This window comes from Thunnus maccoyii, chromosome 24, assembly GCF_910596095.1.
Source record: "Thunnus maccoyii chromosome 24, fThuMac1.1, whole genome shotgun sequence".
In the NCBI taxonomy this organism is placed as follows: domain Eukaryota; kingdom Metazoa; phylum Chordata; class Actinopteri; order Scombriformes; family Scombridae; genus Thunnus; species Thunnus maccoyii.
In genome coordinates this window covers 9,708,191-9,729,564 of record NC_056556.1, presented here as the reverse complement: position 1 = coordinate 9,729,564, position 21,374 = coordinate 9,708,191, and the positions used below count along the sequence as shown (strand labels likewise).

Below are 21,374 nucleotides of genomic sequence, written 5' to 3'. Positions count from 1 at the left end.
TAATGTGCAAATCCTGGATGTATCCCAATGATTTGTAGGAGCGGGATGTTCCACTATAACAGGGGGGTTCAGTTTGTGTTCTGATAATATCGAATTGTTTTTAGAGCAAAACAGCAGCAGCTGGTTAAATCAGCAGTTTATTCGACATTGAAGTGAATCCCATTATGTTGTTTATAGGCGGATTTATTCCAGGGATTACTTATATTATTTTTATATTGACACCTACCTGCTGTACACCTGGATTAGTCCATCCATGAGACAGACCTGTCTGCACAGCGGGACTTTCAAGTTTTGGCGCACAAACAGCAGCAATGGCAAACCGTGCGGTCTTATATTTTCTTTTTATGGTGGAGGTATTTCCGAAAGGTAAGAAAAAGGAATTCGTTATTATAATGTATGTTAGTAACGTAATGCATGTAACAGCATTATGTTAGGATACAAAAAGGTGACTGCTTACTGTTACAGTTACAGAAAAAATACGTATTCAGATTATCGTTACATTTAGTAAAAAGGGGGATTATTAATATTAATTTGAGAGCACTTTGTGTGAGAGCTGCACACACACTGCTGTCACACCGATAGTAAATAACATTATCGGTTCCGTTTGTCATTTGCTAAGTGATAGTTTAAAATAAATCAATATCTGACTCTGCTGTTATCTGCTGGCTGAACACTGAAACACACAGTTGCGCGAGAACTGTATTAAAACTGCCATTGACTGTTCTGTTGTCTCACATAGTGAAGTTAAATTCATATTATTGATATTTATTTACTCTTGTCTTTATTTGCACATTGGTATTGAAGTAATCCAAAATTAACGGAAAGCAATCAAGTTGCATTACTTTAATATTGTGATACTTGGATTAGGTTACTGATTACATTTTTTAACAGGTGAGGGAGAGCAGGGTTGAAGGTCACATTTTAAATTCAAATCAAATCCTTCGCTTTGATTGGACCGTTACTAACTGGGCGGGGCTTGCTGCACACACACACACACACACACACACACACACACACACACACACACACACACACACACACACACCTCACCTGTTGTTAGATCAGGAGGAGGAAGAGGGAGGAAGCAATGAATTAGTCTCTTTCTATCTCTCTCCATAATGCTCTGTAAGCTACCACGACCCACAAAACGGTGAAGTGTGGTTTTATACAGACATTTTGACTGGAGTGGCCAAGATGGGACACAGAGCTAGTGGGGGGTTACCTGTGTAAAACATATTTTATACACTTATCAGCGATGTTATTCATATCATTGTGGCGTTAAGTCCGCCAATGTTAAGCTGTAGCCAAAACCTCGACGTGACGTCTATAACTGTCATTTCTTTTCCTCCATGCAGGTCTAACAGCTGTGATACAAACACAGCAGACTGTGATGGCAGCAGTAGGAGAAGATGTCCATCTCAGCTGTCAGCTCATGCAGTCTAGAGATGTTCTTCAGGTCACATGGCAGAAACTTTCACCTGATGGGAAGAAGAAGAATCTTGGCAGCTACAACAAACACTTTGGAGAAATAGTGAATGCTGGTTTTCAGGAGAAAGTGGAGTTTAAAGATGCTGGACTGCAGAACTGCTCCATAGTTATCAGGAAGGTGATGGAGCAGGATGAAGGCTGCTATCTCTGTTTGTTTAACACGTTTCCTGATGGTTCTCTGACAGGCAGAACCTGCCTCCAACTCTATGGTGAGCTCCTTTCTTCACTTTTGAAAACATATTCGTGGTGAATTACAGTTTTAACTTGTTTCACATTGATGGCAGTTAGAAATGATGACTGTTAAATTGTCTGCTTGCCGTCATTTTGCCATGAAATGCAAATACTCCACACCACAAACATCATGTTGTACATACTCTGTATTTCACACTCTTTGCATCCAACTGTCATAAAAGCTGATTTTCTTCCCAAATGTAAGAGGACATGATGGTCATGATATTTAAATTATTTTATAATTATATCAGATTCCTCAATTTGTGAAATGAAATGTAGGAAACAGAGACAACTGCTCATCAAAATGTCCAAGAACCCAAAGATTTCTTAAAATACTTGTTTTATTCAGTCTAAAGCCCAAATATATTTGATTTACAATGTTATAAAACAGAGGAAATCAGCAAACTAGTTGATATTTTTAACCACTTGCTCCATGTGATATTTTTTTAATGTTTCGTCTTTGCAGAGCTGCATGAACCCATTCTACAAATCAGAGAATCAAACTCTACTGAAGAGACAGTTGTGTCCTGCTCGGCCACAGGTCGTCCTGCTCCCACAGTAACTCTGAATGTCCTACAACAAGACCTCTACTTCTCTAACAGCAGCACAGTCAGTGTCACCAACACCAACGGTACAGTCACCATCACCACTACAGCTGTGCTGTCTGGTTTCCATGGAAACGGTGCACAGGTTGGATGTGCAGCACGACTGATCTCAGTCCCTGAAATTCAGGTGTTTAAGACGATTCCTGCTGATGGTGAGAAACACTTCCAAAACCACAGATTTATTAAGTGATTATAATTTTATGATTCTAATATAATTTTATAATTTTATAATTCTAATATATGGTTTTCTTTCTTCAGGTTTTTAACGAACACCTCAGGAGGCAAGTCCAAAAGGGGAGAAACCAAAATCATCACTTCAAGACATAGTTAAAGATCTATTTAGTGACAAACAATAATCCACAAGACTGTAGTTTCAGTCCAAAGTCAGTCAGACTTGAACAAAGCTGCATCAAATCATGTGTTGGTAAAATGTTCAGATATTGTAAAAGAATCAAAATGTGTCCTGAACAAGATGAATCTCTCATCTTATATCTACAGATCGAAAAGATTAATGTACACAGAGGTTTTTATGTTTTTGTACTATTTTGCCATATTTTTTATGGCATTTTAAACATTTTAAGATAAAATAAATTGTTGAATGTTACCTTTGACTCAGAGAGGAATTACTTTAATGTCTCTGACATGTTAAATACAACCAGTTTCTCTTCTTTCTTGCTGTTTGTTGGAACTTTAAACTCTTCTCAGTATTTTGTAAATTCTTATTGTTTCACACTAATTTATTGTTGCATCCATCCATATATTTGTAAAATGTAAATAGCTTCTGGTTTTGTTCTTTGCACTATTTACTGCTGCTTATTTCCTTCTTTTTTATTTTTTGTCATACAAATCTAATAATGTCAGAGATGAAATTACAGATGGTTGAATATAAAAAATGAACATGTATTAATCATGTGTTAAATTAACATGCAACAAAACAAAGAAACCATCAGAAGAAAGCTCGAATCTAGCAATTTTCAAGATTGACATCTATTGATAGATCCTCAGATACATGTTAGACTTTGTGTGACATGAAACATTTTTCTCCTTCCTCTGTGATTTTTGGAAAGTGTTGGTTAAAATTGGTATTACTGCTACTGCTGCCACTGCTATTATATATTCTAATGCTAATGAAGACAACAATAAAGGAGCTATCAAACCTTCATTTTCTTCATAATATCATTTATTCCCAACTGTTCCTCAATTTTTTTCATAAGCAATTTCACAACATGGCCGCTGGAGGTCCCTGTTCATACAGATTTATTGTGGAAGTGTTGAGACATGAATTTATTAAATTCAGGATAGTCTTTATAAAATCACGTCAGTGTTTCTCATGTGACACATTAGGAATCAGTATTACTGTAGCCTACAATTTATTAATTTATGGTGGTAACCGGCAACAGAAACATTTACATCGCCAACATTGTATTTCTCATGTGAAAAATAACATATATAAAAGGACTTTGCATATTTAACATATATAAACGTTTGTTTTTTCAGCCTCTCACATCAGACCTGTCTGCAAAGGGCTTCGTTTGAGTTTTGGTGCACATGCAGCAGCAATGGCAAACCGTGCAGCCTAATATTTCCTTTTTATGGATGAGGTATTTCCAAAACGTAAGAAAAGTAATCCGTAATTATAATGTACGTTACAGTTGGTTCATTTATTCAAAATAACGTATAGGAAAGCACTGCGCATATTTAACATATGTAAATGTTTGTTTTTTTCAGCTTCACATCATATTCAACAACGTCAAGATATTAAAAAGGAAGAAAACTGAATTGGCCTCTAACGTTTTGAATAATAATTCTTTACTTTTAGGGATTACTACTATAAGCTCCTACATGTGGTTATTTTAGGGCTTAAATGTGCAACAACAATATTAAATGTAACAAATGTGTGCAAATCTAAACGTTACTGAAAGTACTGACGACCGAAACCGAAAGTAATTCATGTTCAAATCCTGGATGTATCCCAATGATTTGTAGGAGCGGGATGTTCCACTATAACAGGGGGGATCAGTTTATGTTCTGGTAATATAGATTTTTTTTTTTTTTTTTTTTAGCAAAACAGCAACAGCTGGTTAAATCAGCAGTTTATTTCACATTGAAGTGAATCTCGTTATGTTGTTTATAGGCAGATTTACTCTAGGAATTACTTACTTATTTTCATATTGACACCTACCTACTATAGACCTGGATTAGTACAGTCCTAGTCTCCCATTGGCAGACCTGTCTGCACAGCTGAAATTTAAAAATTTTGGCGCACATGCAGCAGCAATGGCAAACCGTGCAGTCTTATATTTCCTTTTTGTTGTGGAGGTATTTCCAAAAGGTAAGAAAAAGTAATCCGTTATTATAATGTATGTTAGTAACGCAATGCATGTAACGGCTTTACGTAGTTAGTTACAGAAAAAATACGTATTCAGATTATCGTTACATTTAGTAAAAAAGGGTGATTATAAGTATTAATTTGAGAGCACTTTGTGCTTGCTTGCAGCAATGTGTCTCTGTCATCATGAAAGCTGCAGCGGGCGGTTGTCAAGCCCAGTATACCTGCAGGCAGTGGAAGCAGAGAGCTGCACACACACTGCTGTCACACCGATAGTAAATAACGTTATAGTCACTGCATGAGGAGACGCGCTCCGTTGTAGTCAGCGCTCGGTTCCGTTTGTCATTTGCTAAGCGATAGTTTAAAATAAATCAATCTCTGACTCTGCTGTTATCTGCTGACTGAACACTGAAACACACAGTTGCGCGAGAACTGTATTAAAACTGTCATTGACTGTTCTGTTGTCTCACATAGTGAAGTTAAATTCATATTATTGATATTTATTTACTCTTGTCTTTATTTCCACATTTGGTATTGAAGTAATCCAAAATTAACGGAAAGCAATCAAGTTGCATTACTTTAATATTGTGATACTTGGATTAGGTTACTGATTACATTTTTAACAGGTGAGGGAGAGCAGGGTTGAAGGTCACATTTTAAATGCAAATCAAATCCTTCGGACCGTTACTAACCGGGCGGGGCTTGCTCCACACACACACACACACACACACACACACACACACACACACACACCTCACCTGTTGTTAGATCAGGAGGAGGAAGAGGGAGGAAGCAATGAATTAGTCTCTTTCTATCTCTCTCCATAATGCTCTGTAAGCTACCACGACCCACAAAACGGTGAAGTGTGGTTTTATACAGACATTTTGACTGGAGTGGCCAAGATGGGACACAGAGCTAGTGGGGGGTTTACCTGTGTAAAACATATTTTATACACTTGTCAGCGATGTTATTCATATCATTGTGGCGTTAAGTCCGCTTGCATCAGCTCTACTATCTCTGAGCTGTGAACTTCACTGTAATAACTTTAGCTTACAGTCCTGCTTTAAAGTTCTCAGTGGACTTCACTTACCTTAAAAACATCGTACACAATGCTACAAGTAGCTACATGTGTAAATTGCACCTTAACATTTACTACCAATACAGAAACAATATTGAGCATACACAATCATAAACAATTTTTCTCATCTGCATGAGTAAAAATCTCTTAAATTCCATAGACTGCTCTTACTCAGTTTAACTAATTGAAAACATCACTTTACACCTTTTACTGTGTTTACTTAATGACCTACTGTAGACAGTGTAAGTAAGGCAGAGAAATAAAATAAACCTCTCTTTCCAGCCTACATCTCTACAGGCTCACAGGTTTAACTTGGCTGGTTAACTACCTGTATTCTAGCAATAATCTCACTCTTATACACTCTGAACACAAATAACATTACCTACACGACACAGTAAAATGCTATTAAACAAAACTGTACATAAGATAAACATTTCACAGGCTTTGTTGCATCAAAATGGTCATTAATGCTATATATTAACACACATTACACTGTGAATTATATATGCTAATCACTAGCATGAAACACTAATGCTTCCAGCACATACACATATCCCAGCCCCACATGTACATTCAAATTCAAATTCAAACACTTGTATGTGACCCCAAACCAATGTCCACAACACTTACAGGAGTAAGAGGAGAAAGACTATATTTTGTCACCATAACAGTCCCATTACACTTTTTTTACATGTGCAAAATATATTATAAACAGTTCTCAGGAATGTTATTCATATCATTGCGGCATTAGCTCAGCTTGTGGTCACAAGCTGTCCTGAATCCTGACGGCCAGCATGTACCTTGATTCATGATAAAAAGTCAGCTGACTAGAGATCTGCTCTCATGGCCTCAGTCTTATCATTACTATGGTGGAAGGAAATGGCAGTGTTTTTCCCACCTTATTATGTTGATGAACTTGACTAATTACTTATCGGGTCTGGGGTGGCCAATTAGATTTCAGGGGTGGCTGTGGTCACCCTAGGCCACCTCCTAAAATTTCCATTGGTTTTATATGATGATTATATGATGAAATTTAGTCATCATGAATCATCAAACATTTGAAACTATTTTGCAGGAAGAGAAAAGGGATTTTGATGAAAAAATACTCTGATACTGATTTTTTGGCATATATTTGGCATATAACAAGAGATAAATGAACAATTAATACAGGGGCACAGGATTAAAACTAGGAAAATGTGTTTTTCATTTCATGGGGCCTTTAATAGATTCCCTTTTAATGTTTAATGGAAGCCTAAAGTGTCAGGTAGGAATTGAATGACTTTACTCCCCTTCAGCTTATTCTGCTCCAAAGATGTGGACTGTCAAATACATCTTGTGGACTTGTGACAACCATCACCATTGTGGGGTTGGTAGTCACACACTGTTGGTTGGTTGTTCCTGTTATTTTAATGAAGAAAAATAAAAATCTTAAAAATGAATTTAAAAGGTTTAATTTCATTGAAATGCAACAACTTAACACATCTCCTGCTTCGAGAGAACAGGAAAAATCATTGCTGTAAGTGCATTTTTTGTCCTTATAACATTTTTTAACAGCACCCTCTAGGGACCGACATCGAATGAATGTGACAATCAACCCTGTTCTCCCTGGATTACTTTTTAAAAGTCACCCTTCCAACCCTGATTATAAATCATAATGTTAAGCTGTAGCAAAAGCCTCAGTGTCACGTCTATAACTGTTGTTTCTTTTCCTCCATGCAGGTCAAACAGTTCTGATAGAAACACAGCAGACTGTGATGGCAGCAGTAGGAGAAGATGTCCATCTCAGCTGTCAGCTCATGCAGTCTAGAGATGTTCTTCAGGTCACATGGCAGAAACTTTCACCTGAGGGGAAAAAGAAGAATCTTGTCACCTACAATGAACACTTTGGACAAACAGTGAATCCTGGTTTTCAGGGGAAAGTGGAGTTTAAAGATGCTGGACTGCAGAACTGCTCCATAGTTATCAGGGAGGCAATGGATCAGGATGAATGCTGCTATCTCTGTTTGTTTAACACGTTTCCTGATGGTTCTCTGACAGGCAGAACCTGCCTCCAACTCTATGGTGAGGACTAGACCTGAAACTTATTTTCATAATTGATTAATCTGTTGATTATTTTTCTCAATTTATCATTTTGTCCATGAAATGTCTAAAAAACCCAAATAATTTAGTTGTATGTCTGTATTTCCAGTATTAAACACATTCCTGCTCGAGAATTACAACTTTAACCTGTTTCATAATGTATCTCTCACATGCAAATAGATGGCAGATTTAAATTACGTTTATTTGTCTGTTTGCTATGAAATTGCTTTTTGTTTTTTTACTGTCACACATGACAATAACTGTATTTTCGCACCACAAAATGCAAAAAGTGAAAAAAAAGCTGTGCTTCTGTGCATTTATGTTCATGTACAGTGTTTTCATATAGAGCTGCAACAAAATATAGAGCAGCATGAAAGTGACAGATGCTGCATCACCAGTAGCAGGTGATTCTTTCTAGGCCAAACAAACTAACATACAGGACACAAAGTATCATGTCAAAGCTGATGTCTTTGTAAGAAATGAATTCATGTGAAACAGTATTTAATGTTTTGTCTTTGCAGAGCTGCATGAACCCATTCTACAAATCACAGAATCAAACTCTACTGAAGAGACAGTTGTGTCCTGCTTGGCCACAGGTCGTCCTGCTCCCACAGTAACTCTGAATGTCCCACAACAAGACCTCTACTTCTCTCACAACAGCACAGTCAGTGTCACCAACACCAACGGTACAGTCACTGTCACCACCACAGCTGTGCTGTCTGGTTTCCATGGAAATGGTGCACAAGTTGGATGTGCAGCACGACTGCTCTCAGTCCCTGAAATTCAGGTGTTTAAGACGATTCCTGCAGTGAAACAATCGTCTGCTGATGGTGAGAAACACTTCCAAAACCACAGATTTATAGACTGATTATCATTTTATGATTCTGATATTTAGTTTTCTTTCTTCAGGTTTTGATGATGAATCTGGATCTGATGAGAGTAAGTTAAACTTAAAGTTGTCTCAAGTCAAAATTCACATTTAAACTGTAGTTGCTTTATGAATGTTTAGTGTTCATATCACATTTTTTCCTCTTTTTCTCATAGATTTCACTTTGATCGTTGCATCGTTTGCGACAGTGGCCGTTGTTTGTGTTGCTGTAGTCATCACTGTTGTCACTGTCCTGCTCAGACATAAACATAAGAACAGGTAATTTCAACTTTTATCTCAATATCTGTCTTGTTGTGATACCAGTGTCTCACAGTTAATATGGTAATAATTTATTGACATTTAGAGGAAACACAGCGCTTAAAGAATCTATACAGACAACACCTATAAATAAATAATATATAAATGTTCTTAAATCCTTCAGTCTGTCACACAGGGATGCTGAGGAGATGAAGACACCACAAAAATCAACCCAAGACCCTGATGAGTAAGACAATTTCATAATTATTCACATATTTATTATTAATTGCTTCTTCAGAAAATGATTTAATCTGTCTTCTCTCTATTTTGGCATTTAAGTTCCTTTCTGTCTCTATATCTCTCTAACTAATGTGTTATTTATACATGAAGCTGATTCTGATGCACTTTACTCTTCATGGTCCATTGTGTACTCATAGTCAGCCTGTTTATCCACATAACTGTTAACTGTCAGAGTCATTCAGTGATAGAAATATGTATGATGTATTGTAATAATGTGAGTGGAAACTGACTCATGTCTTGTTTTTATCTGAAGGTGCAAAACACCTTTAATGGAGAAGGAGAACGAGCAGATCAGGAAACGGTCACCTGAGAAGAAAGATCCAAAAGAGGAGAAACCAGAACCATCATCTTCCACAGTTAGACGTCTATTTAGTGACAAATAACCAACAAGACTGTAGTTTCAATATGAAGTCAGTCAGACTTGAACAAAGCTGCATCAAAGCATGTGTTGGTAAAATGTTCAGATATTGTAAAAGAATCAAAATGTGTCCTGAACAAGATGAATCTCTCATCTTATATCTCCAGATCAAAAAGATTAATGTACACAGAGATTTTGATGTTTTTGTACTATTTTTTTTTACCTTTTTTTTTTTTTTTTTTTTTTACCATTTTAAGTTAAAATAAGTTATTGATGTTTGATGTTATGCTACCTTTTTCTCAGAGAGGAACTACTTTAATGTCTCTGACATGTTCAATACAACCAGTTTCTCTTCTTTCTTGCTGTTTGTTGGGACTTTAAACTCTACCAAGTATTTTGTAAATTCTTATTGTTTTACACCAATTTACTGTTTTATCCATATTTTTGTAGAATGTAAATAGATTCTGGTTTTGGTCTTTGCAGTATTTATTTCCTCTTATTTTATTTTTTATTTTTGTCATACAAACCTAGTAATGTCAGAGATGAAATTACAGATCATTGAATGTAAAAATTAACATGTATTATTCCTGTTAAATTAACATGCAACAAAACAAAGAAACCACCAGGAGAAAAGCTCCAATCTAGCAATTTCCAAGATTCACATTTGTTTATAGATCCTCAGATACATGTTAGACTTTGTGTGACATGAAACAATTTTCTCCTTCCTCTGTGATTTTTGGAAAGTGTTGGTTAAAATTGGTATTACTGCTACTAGTGCCACTGCTATTAGGTTATATCTTCTAATGCGAACAAAGACAACAATAAAGGAGCTATCAAACCTTCATTTTCTGATAATGTAATTTATTCCTAACTGTGCCTCAATGTCTGCTGCAGATTTTTTTCATAAGCAAGGTTGAGACATGAAGTTACTAAATCCAGGATAGTCTTTGTAAAATCATGTCAGTGTTCCTCACCTATCACATTAGGTATCAGTATTACTGTAGCCTACAATTTATTACTTAAATATAACTTTCCAGGGGTAACCTGCAACAGAAACATTTACATCACCAAAATTGTATTTCTCATGTGAAAAAGTGTAATTCCTTTTTTCAAATTGCATATGGGAAAGGACTATACATATTTAACATATATAAATGTTGAGACCAGTCTGCAAAGGGCTCTGTTTGAGTTTTGGTGCACATGCAGCATCAGTGTCAAACCGCACAGTCTTATATTTTCTTTTTATGGTGGGGGTATTTCCAAAAGGTAAGAAGAAGAAAACTGTAATTATAATGTATGTTGTATTTTGTTTTAACGTCATTTGTTTTGAGTAGGTATTGTTTTTTTGTTTGTTGTTTACATCCCAATTAACTACTGTATTGTGACAGTGGCTCTTCCTGGGGTCTCCATAAGTATTTTTTAACAATACTTCAATAACAGATGATTCATTAATACATATCTGTGACATTTATACTCACAGTAAGTCTCACAATTCATAATACAACTATTAAGACACACAACAACCAACACCGGTCTAACACAAAGGCTACAATAACTCTATACAATAAGTTCATCTCTTAAATAACTAAGAGATTAACAACTCAATCCACTAAATCACAAATAAAAGTAGGATGGATATCTCTAGACATCCAATCACATTTTCAAGAAAAGAAAAAACAAAGTTATAGTTTTCTACACTATTCCTTATGTAAACAAATACAATCTTAATTTTTTGTTAAAACATGTTTTATTACTTCCTGAAGTCAAAAAACTTCGTAGTGAATTGTGAGGGTAAACCTAAAAATAACTATCTTTTCAGATTTTGACTGCCTCATTACATCATAAAAGCTGTAGCAAAAACCTCAGCCTCACATCTATAGCCGTAGTATGATTTTCCAGTGGTAACCTGCAACAGGAACATTTACATCGCCAAAACTTTTTTCTCATGTGAAAAAGTGTAATTCCTTTCTTCAAAATAGCATATAGAAAAGGACTATGCATATTTAACATATCAATGTTTGTGTTTTCAGATATTAAAAAGGAAGAATATTGAATTGGCCTCCGTCGTTTTGAATAATAACTCTTTACTTTTGGGGATTACTACTATGACCTCCCACACGTGGTTATTCTAGGGCTTAAGAACAATATTAAATGCAGCAAATGTGTGTAAATTTAAGCTTTGCTGGAAGTCCTGACGAACGAAAGCGAAAGTAATTAATGTTCAAATCCTGGATGTATCCCAATGATTTGTAGGAGCGGTATGTTCCACTATAACAGGGGGAATCAGTTTATGTTCTGATAAATAAGATTTTTTTTTAGAGCAAAACAGCAACAGTTGGTTAAATCAGCAGTTTATTCGACATTGAAGTAAATCTCGTTATGTTGTTTATAGGCAGATTTATTCTAGGGATTACTTATATTATTTTCATATTGACACCTACCTGCTGTACACCTGGATTAGTACAGTCCTAGTCTCCCATAGGCAGACCTGTCTGCACACCTGAATTTTTAAAAAATTGGCGCACATGCGGCAGCAATGGCGAACCGTGCAGTCTTATATTTCCTTTTTATTGTGGAGGTATTTCCAAAAGGTAAGAAAAAGGAATAAGTTATTATAATGTATGTTAGTAACGCAATGCATGTAACAGCATTATGTTAGGATACAAAAAGGTGACTGCTTACTGTTACAGTTACAGAAAAAATACGTATTCAGATTATCGTTACATTTTGTAAAAAGGGGGATTGGTAATATTAATTTGAGAGCACTTTGTGCTTGCTCGCAGCAATGTGTCTCTGTAATCATGAAAGCTGCAGCGGGCGGTTGTCAAGCCCACTATGCCTGCAGGCAGTGGAAGCAGAGAGCTGCACACACACTGCTGTCACACCGATAGTAAATAACATTATCGGTTCCGTTTGTCATTTGCTAAGTGATAGTTTAAAATAAATCAATCTCTGACTCTGCTGTTATCTGCTGGCTGAACACTGAAACACACAGTTGCGCGAGAACTGTATTAAAACTACCATTGACTGTTCTGTTGTCTTACATGGTGAAGTTAAATTCATATTATTGATATTTATTTACTCTTGTCTTTATTTGCACATTTGGTATTGAAGTAATCCAAAATTAACGGAAAGCAATCAAGTTGCATTACTTTAATATTGTGGTACTTGGATTAGGTTACTGATTACATTTTTAACAGGTGAGGGAGATCAGGGTTGTAGGTCACATTTTAAATTCAAATCAAATCCTTCGCTTTGATTGGACCGTTACTAACTGGGCGGGGCTTGCTGCACACACACACACCTCACCTGTCGTTAGACCAGGAGAAGGAAGAGGGAGGAAGCAATGAATTAGTCTCTTTCTATCTCTCTCCATAATGCTCTGTAAGCTACCACGACCCACAAAACAGTGAAGTGTGGTTTTATACAGACATTTTGACTGGAGTGGCCAAGATGGGACACAGAGCTAGTGGGGGGGTTTACCTGTGTAAAACATATTTTATACACTTGTCAGCGATGTTATTCATATCATTGTGGCGTTAAATCCGTTTGCATCAGCTCTGCTTTTAAGTTCTCAGTGGATTTCACTTACCTTAAAAATATCGTACACAATGCTACAAGTACCTACATGTGTAAATTGCACCTTAACATTTACTACCAATACAGAAACAATGTTGAGCATACACAATCATAAACAATTTTTCTCATCTGCATGAGTAAAAATCTCTTAAATTCCATAGACTGCTCTTACTTAGTTTAACTAATTGAAAAATGACAGTGTTTTTCCCACCTTATCATGTTGATGAACTTGACTAATTACTTATCAGGTCTGGGGTGGCCAATTAGATTTCAGGGGTGGCTGTAGTCATCCCAGGCCACTTCCTAAAATTTCCACTGGTTTTATATGATGATTATATGATGAAATTTAGTCATCATGAATCATCAAACATTTGAAACTATTTTGCAGGAAGAGAAAAGACAGGGATTTTGATGAAAAAATACTCTGATACTGATTTTTTGGCATATATTTGGCATATAACAAGAGATAAATGAACAATTAATACAGGGGCACAGGATTAAAACTAGGAAAATGTGTTTTTCATTTCATGGGGCCTTTAATAGATTCCCTTTTAATGTTTAATGGAAGCCTAAAGTGTCAGGTAGGAATTGAATGACTTTACACCCCTTCAGCTTATTCTGTTCCAAAGATGTGGACTGTCAAATACATCTTGTGGACTTGTGACAACCATCACCATTGTGGGGTTGGTAGTCACACACTGTTGGTTGGTTGTTCCTGTTATTTTAATAGAGAATAATAAAAAATCTTAAAAATGAATTTAAAAGGTTTAATTTCATTGAAATGCAACAACCTAACACATCTCCTGCTTCGAGAGAACAGGAAAAATCATTGCTGTAAGTGCATTTTTTGTCCTCATATAACAAAATTGTGCAGCTTCACCTCTCTGACTTCCCTGAGCATTAGATCAGGTGGAGTTTGGTCGTTATTTGTCTTCCTGACAAAATTCCTGCCAATTATTCTATGTAAAAAGAAAGAAAGGACTGGATATATCACACCATGCATGTATATGCCAACAAAGAAGAGAATGTGACAAACATCCCCAACAACCACATGTTATAGTGTAACTAAGGAAAAAACTATCTAAACTATATTTCTCCCTTCATACTTTTTACTGGCAATAGTTGTTTTATTATAAACAGATTGTGTAAAAGCCTAGAAGAGAAACAGTGAAGCGCTGGATATTTAAATTTTGACATAAAAAACACTAAAAGTCTTCTCAGCTCAATGTCAAGTGTCTTACTCCTGAAATGACCTTGTAAGTGACCTTTGACCCCAATTCTTAAAATTTTGGTACCAACATTTTTAAACAGCACCCTCTAGGGAGTGAGATCTAATGAATGTGAGAACGAACCTAGTTGATAACCCTGTTCTCCCTGGATTACATTTTAAAAGTCACCCTTCCAACCTGATTATAAATCACAATGTTAAGCTGTAGCCAAAACCTCGACATGACGTCTATAACTGTCATTTCTTTTCCTCCATGCAGGTCTAACAGTTGTGATAGAAACACAACAGGCTGTGATGGCAGCAGTAGGAGAAGAGGTCCCCTTCAGCTGTCAGCTCATGCAGTCTAGAGATGTTCTTCAGGTCACATGGCAGAAACTTTCACCTGATGGGAAGAACAAGGATCTTGGCAGCTACAACAAATACTTTGGGCAAACAGTGAATCCTGGTTTTAAGGGGAAAGTGGAGTTTAAAGATGCTGGACTGCAGAACTGCTCCATAATTATCAGGAAGGTGATGGAGCAGGATGAAGGCTGCTATCTCTGTTTGTTTAACACGTATCCTGATGGTTCTCTGACAGGCAGAACCTGCCTCCAACTCTATGGTGAGCTCCTTTCTTCACTTTTGAAAACATATTTGTGGTGAATTACAGTTTTAACTTGTTTCACATTGATGGCAGTTAGAAATGATGACTGTTAAATTGTCTGTTTGACGTCATTTTGCCATGAAATGCAAATACTTCACATCACAAACATCATGTTGTACATACTCTGCATTTCACACACTTTGCATCCAACTGTCATAAAAGCTGATTTTCTTCCCAAATGTAAGAAGACATGATGGTCATGATATTTCAATTATTTTATGATTATATAACATTCCTCAATTTGTGCAATGAAATGTAGGAAACAGAGTCAACTGCTCATCATAATGTTCAAGAAGCCAAAGATTTCTTAAAATGCTTGTTTTACTCAGTCTAAAGCCCAAATATATTTGATTTATAATGTTAGAAAACAGAGGAAATCAGCAAAAAAAAAATTTAACAACTTGCTCCATGTGATATTTTTTAATGTTTTGTCTTTGCAGAGCTGCATGAACCCATTCTACAAATCAGAGAATCAAACTCTACTGAAGAGACAGTTGTGTCCTGCTCGGCCACAGGTCGTCCTGCTCCCACAGTAACTCTGAATGTCACACAACAAGACCTCTACTTCTCTCACAGCAGCACAGTCAGTGTCACCAACACCAACGGTACAGTCACCGTCACCACTACAGCTGTGCTGTCTGGTTTCCATGAAAACGATGCACAGGTTGGATGTGCAGCACGACTGCTCTCAGTCCCTGAAATTCAGGTGTTTATGACGATTCCTGCGGTGAAACAATCGTCTGCTGATGGTGAGAAACACTTCCAAAACCACAGATTTATAGATAGATTATCACTTTATGATTCTGATTGGGTTTCATTTTTCATGTTTAAACGCACAATATATTATTTCAGCCACTAGGGGTCCCTCAATCAAAACAATAACAAAAGATTGTGATTGAAAGATTGAAGACTGTGATGACATTGTGAAGTAGCGTGGGATCATGGGAGTTGTTGGCTTCATTGTTAAACAAACAGCTTCTTCAGGTTAGGATTACTCTAGTGTTCATCTTTCAAGATGTTTTTAGTGGGGGCTGAATTATCCGCAGAGATCCCCTCCTCTCCAGAAACAAACATACACAGGGATTAAAACTGGTAAAAAATACTGAATAAAGCTGTTTCACGTAAAAAATCAGTGTTTCTCCGACGATGTTCGGCGAGTACTGGACTTCCGAGAGGGGCTGCTAGCTGAGTTGCTGCTCTTGTTTGCTCAGCTTGTTTCTCTGATAACTTAAGATTCAGACGTCTGATGACTAAAATCCTTCATCCAGTTAAGATATACTTAAAGACGACCAGAATCTAAAAAGTTTATCATGAAAATGTGTCTGAAAACTGAATAAAAGTCAATTTATAACAGTTTCTGTTGAACAACCACAACACCAACGTATTATCTTGTAGGTGTATGATCTTTGGTAGATGCAATTGTAGTGGACAAACACAACGCCAACGTATGCATCTTGTGCGTGTATAATCTTTGGTAGAGGGGTATGACGCCATTGACAGGAGACCAAATGAAACGGCCTGTTACCTTGATTAAAATTACAGATTTCTCTGGGTTTGAAAATTGTTGGAAACATTTGGGATAATGTAAGTACACAACTCAACAAAATATATAACACAGGTCTAGTTGTTTTTAGACATTTTAAGTGCGGAATATTACATATTATAGCATTAATGAGGATCTGGTTCCGATAAAGGTAAGTTAAGCTTAAAGTTGTCTCAAGTCAAAGTACACATTTAAACCGTAGTTGCTTTATGAATGTTTAATGTTCCATATCACAGTTTTTCCTCTTTTTCTCATAGATTTCACTTTGATCGTTGCATTGTTTGTGACAGTGGCTGTTGTTTGTGCTGTAGTCATCACTCTCGTCACTGTCCTGCTCAGACGTAAAAATAAGAACAGGTAATTTCAACTTTCAACTCAATATCTGTCTTGTAGTGAAACCAGTGTCTCACAGTTAATATGGTAATAATTTATTGACATTTATACCATGGTCTGGGTGAATACTCGATTCTGATTGGCTGCAGGGTGTCCATTAATTCCTGATAATGAACAACTACAAAATAGTTCCAGTGAAACTGTCTGTTCACCGTTCTAAGTTAATGCGCTGACTAAAAGGAGTAACCATAGCAACAGGGACCAGTATAAGCCTCTGTTTACAATTAATTGCAACGCATTAACAAGCTAACAAATTACAACAAGTGCTTTCAACATTTCTTTTAACCTATTTGGAGAATATGACAACTTTGATGACTGTAATACAGCTGAAGAAAGAGAAACTGAAAAGAAAGGTGAGAAACGGCACAAGGAGTTGACAGCGGGAGAATTATTTAACAAGGCATACTGACACCTCGACATTAGAAATAAAGTAAATGAAAAAGAATCTGAATATCTTATTTACAACAGTGAGTGTAGTCCTTCGGTGCCTCGTCCTCTGAACACCACAGGATGGCAACTGTAACACACAAACTGCAAGAAGTACACTGCTCCTCTGAACTCACTGATACTTTAAAACCATCGTCTCACATCCTGTTCGCTGTTCAACTTGCTACTTCAGGCTGCAGCCATCAGTACACATGGCCTATCATTAATTTGTGAATATCTTGATATTGATTTGGGGACAATGACATGGCTGGATTGCTGGCTAGTCTTGTTGTTAAACATACTGTCAAATTATATGTACTGTTTCTCAACCGCCAACGCAATGTTATTGACTTTGAATCTTGCTAGTATAACATTAGCTTTCTGGATCATAGCTGAGCCAAAGGGTTCTATGAGCTGAGTGGACTAGAAATATCTCCTGCTGCCAAGTCGTATCTAAGGTTCTTTCTATTTACTGGAGTAGTAAACAATGTTTGCATTGCATAAGAACCTCATATGATCATGATTGTCCCAGGTATTAGTCAAACCCTCAGGTGTTACCAGAGAAACTGAGTTATGGCTTGTGAAAAACTTTAGATTTTGATTGCAGAACGCATAAAAATATACATTAATGGTCTTAATTTTTTTCTTTGGCAAGTGACCGTGGTATAAGCAGGATAATGTCTTTCAAGGTGTCCATAATCAGGATCCTGTTATACCATAGTCTGGGTGAATACTTTTTTCTGATTGGCCAGCAGGTGTGTGTTAAAACCATTTATTGCACACGTAGTTCGGCTCAAGTTTAATCACCGTTCTAAAATCATTCGCTACCTAACCTGCAACCATAGGATCATTAAAGAGTACAGCTGTCAAAGCTTACTCGTTATGAAGTTTTGAAGTTTTGAAGAATGGGACGCAGCAGAGGAAAAAAAAGATGGAGAAGAACAGAAAGAAACTAAGCGAAATGCTGCACAAAGAACTGACACCTGGAGAGCTTAGAGTGATAGAGGAAGGATGAGATTTATACAAATAAAGACAAAATGGGCATTTAATATATTTTCTCTACCAAAAACAAAAGAAAACTGATTTGGAGACTATGCGGTTCTGCTTAATGATACTTTACGTGAATTTTAAGCCTCGGCTCAGGCTGGCGGCGAGTACAGTGTGGCAAGTTGTCATGATAACCTTTTGATTTTGAGTGCAAAACTTTCACCAAAAATTGGTGAATGCTTTTATTTTATATTTTTTGCAAATGACCATAAGCAGGATAATGAACTTGTAGGTGTGCGTTTAACAGTTTTAAGGCACGACGTGGAGGTGAAGAACCACCCGATCCAAAGCGGAGGCGTGAAGTGCCTTAAAAACTTTTGACGCACACCTGCAAGTTGATTATCAAATCAAATGGAAATAAAGTAAAGTACAAGTACCTCAAAACTTTGCTTGAGTAAATATACCACTGTAAATAATATATAAATGTTCTTAAATCCTTCGGTCTGTCACACAGGGATGCTGAGAGCAAGACGCCACAAAAACCAATCAAAGACACTCATGAGTAAGACAATTTCATAATTATTCACTTGTTTACTCTTCATGGTCTATTGTGTACTCATAGTCAGCCTGTTTGTCCACATAACTGTTAACTGTCAGAGTCATTCAGTGATAGAAATATGTATGACGTATTGTAATAATGTGAATGGACACTGGCTCATGTCTTGTTTTGATCTGAAGGTGCAAAACACCTTTAATGGAGGAGGTGAATGAGCAGATCAGGAGACGAACACCTCAGGAGAAAAGTCCAAAAGGGGAGAAACCAGAACCACCATCTCAACACACAGCAGGAAGTCTATTTACCAAACCAATCAAAGACAATTATGAGTAAGACAATTTCATAATTATTCACTTGTACATATTTATTATTAATTGCTTCTTCAGAAAATGATTTAATCTGTCTTCTCTCTATTTTGGTATTTAAGTTCCTTTCTGTCTCTATATCTCTCTAACTAATGTGTCATTTATACATGAAGCTGATTCTGATGCACTTTACTCTTCATGGTCCATTGTGTACTCATAGTCAGCCTGTTTATCCACATAACTGTTAACTGTCAGAGTCATTCAGTGATAGAAATATGTATGATGTTTTGTAATAATGTGAGTGGATACTGACTCATGTCTTGTTTTTATCTGAAGGTGCAAAACACCTTTAATGGAGGAGGTGAATGAGCAGATCAGGAGACGAACACCTCAGGAGAAAAGTCCAAAAGGGGAGAAACCAGAACCACCATCTCAACACACAGCAGGAAGTCTATTTACCAAACCAATCAAAGACAATTATGAGTAAGATAATTTCATAATTATTCACATATTTATCATTAATTGCTTCTTCAGAAAATTATTTAATCTGTCTTCTCTCTATTTTGACATTTAAGTTCCTTTCTGTCTCTATATCTCTCTAACTAATGTGTTATTTATACATGAAGCTGATTCTGATGCACTTTACTCTTCATGGTCCATTGTGTACTCATAGTCAGCCTGTTTATCCATATAACTGTTAACTGTCAGAGTCATTCAGTGATAGAAATATGTATAACGTATTGTAATAATGTGAGTGGAAATTGACTCATGTCTTGTTTTTATCTGAAGGTGCACACCTTTAATGGAGAAGGAGAACCAGCAGATCAGGAAACGGACATCTCAGAAGAAAAATCCAAAAGGGGAGAAACCAGAACCACCATCTAAACGCATAGCAAGAAGTCTATTTAGTGACAAACAACCAGCAAGACTGTAGTTTCACTACAAAGTCAGTCAGACTTGAACAAAGCTACATCAAAGCATGTGTTGGTAAAATGTTCAGACATTGTAAAAGAATCAAAAAGTGTCCTGAACAAGATGAATCTCTCATCTTATATCTCCAGATCGAAAAGATTAATATACACAGAGGTTTTGATGTTTTTGGAATATTTTAATACTAGTGCAGTACCTGTTCAAAACATGCCTGTTTGGAATGGGCTGATTTCTCAGTTTTGCCCATCCCCTAAACGCCTCTCATGCAGACTATTGGTAGACACTACAATTTACCTATGCTCCCTAAACGCCTCTCATGCAGACTATTGGTAGACACTACAATTTACCGATGCTCCCTAAACACCTTACATGCAGGTTATCAGTAGACGTTATAATGTACCCATTTCTGGAGATTACAATTTTGAGTTGAGCTGAAGTTTATCGGATGAACTGTGGTGCCTGTTTCAAATGTGCCTTAGAAACCTTACACTATGTCTCGAACATACATACAAAGTTCCGGTGTGTGAGGAACAGGAATAGAGCTCAACTCTCTGAACTTTTTCAATTCATTCTCTATAGTAATTCTCACTCTCCACGAGCAGAGGAAGCGAATCAACATTATCAACGTAATTTATGAGGTATTTTTATATATTTCTCGAGAACTGCTCATCCAAACAACTTCACACATTGACATTGCACTTCCCCGTTTCTCCAGTAATCCACCCACCAGGTAGTAAGTAGGATCGGATGAATGGTTCTCAAGATATATGAAACTTACATACAGACATACAGAGATTCCTTGCTTTTTATAGAGAGATGTCTACTGTCTCTTACATGTTGAATACAACCAGTTCCTCTTCTTTCTTGCTGTTTGTTGGGACTTTAAACTCTACCAAGTATTTTTTAACTTGTATAATACTTCAAATATATTGTTTTACACCACTTTATTCTTGCCTCATCAGTTTTTTTTAAGTAAAATTGATATAATTTTTGGTTTTGTCGCGTGTACTGTTCACTGCTTCTTTTCTTTTTTGATGATTTTTTTTGTATAAAATTAATTTTGCCAAAGATGAAATTACACTGAAAGTAAATAATGAATGTGTATTATTCTTGGAAGGATGCAGTTTTTCTGTAAAACTATCTTTTGTACTTTGTATTTGTCTTTTGTTGTAAATATTTCTGAACATATT

The 21,374-nt window shown here is 36.4% G+C and overlaps 3 protein-coding genes across 3 annotated transcripts in view; all 3 read left to right on the top strand.

Annotated features, from left to right (window-relative positions):
• LOC121891965 overlaps positions 1-21,374 on the top strand; it is a 203,674-nt gene that overhangs the window by 47,347 nt on the left and 134,953 nt on the right. The window lies entirely within an intron of this gene.
• LOC121891943 (OX-2 membrane glycoprotein-like) lies at positions 304-21,359 on the top strand. The gene is made up of 8 exons (XM_042404654.1): positions 304-366; positions 14,661-15,002; positions 15,485-15,793; positions 16,845-16,944; positions 18,908-18,955; positions 19,132-19,278; positions 19,591-19,737; positions 20,044-21,359. Exons 1-8 carry the CDS (start codon positions 312-314, stop codon positions 20,186-20,188), a joined length of 1,293 nt encoding a protein of 430 aa, XP_042260588.1. The 5' UTR covers positions 304-311; the 3' UTR covers positions 20,189-21,359.
• Positions 4,590-10,418, top strand: LOC121891951 (OX-2 membrane glycoprotein-like). Its single transcript, XM_042404670.1, has 7 exons — positions 4,590-4,656; positions 7,451-7,792; positions 8,332-8,640; positions 8,720-8,749; positions 8,855-8,957; positions 9,121-9,183; positions 9,490-10,418. Exons 1-7 carry the CDS (start codon positions 4,602-4,604, stop codon positions 9,617-9,619), a joined length of 1,032 nt encoding a protein of 343 aa, XP_042260604.1. The 5' UTR covers positions 4,590-4,601; the 3' UTR covers positions 9,620-10,418.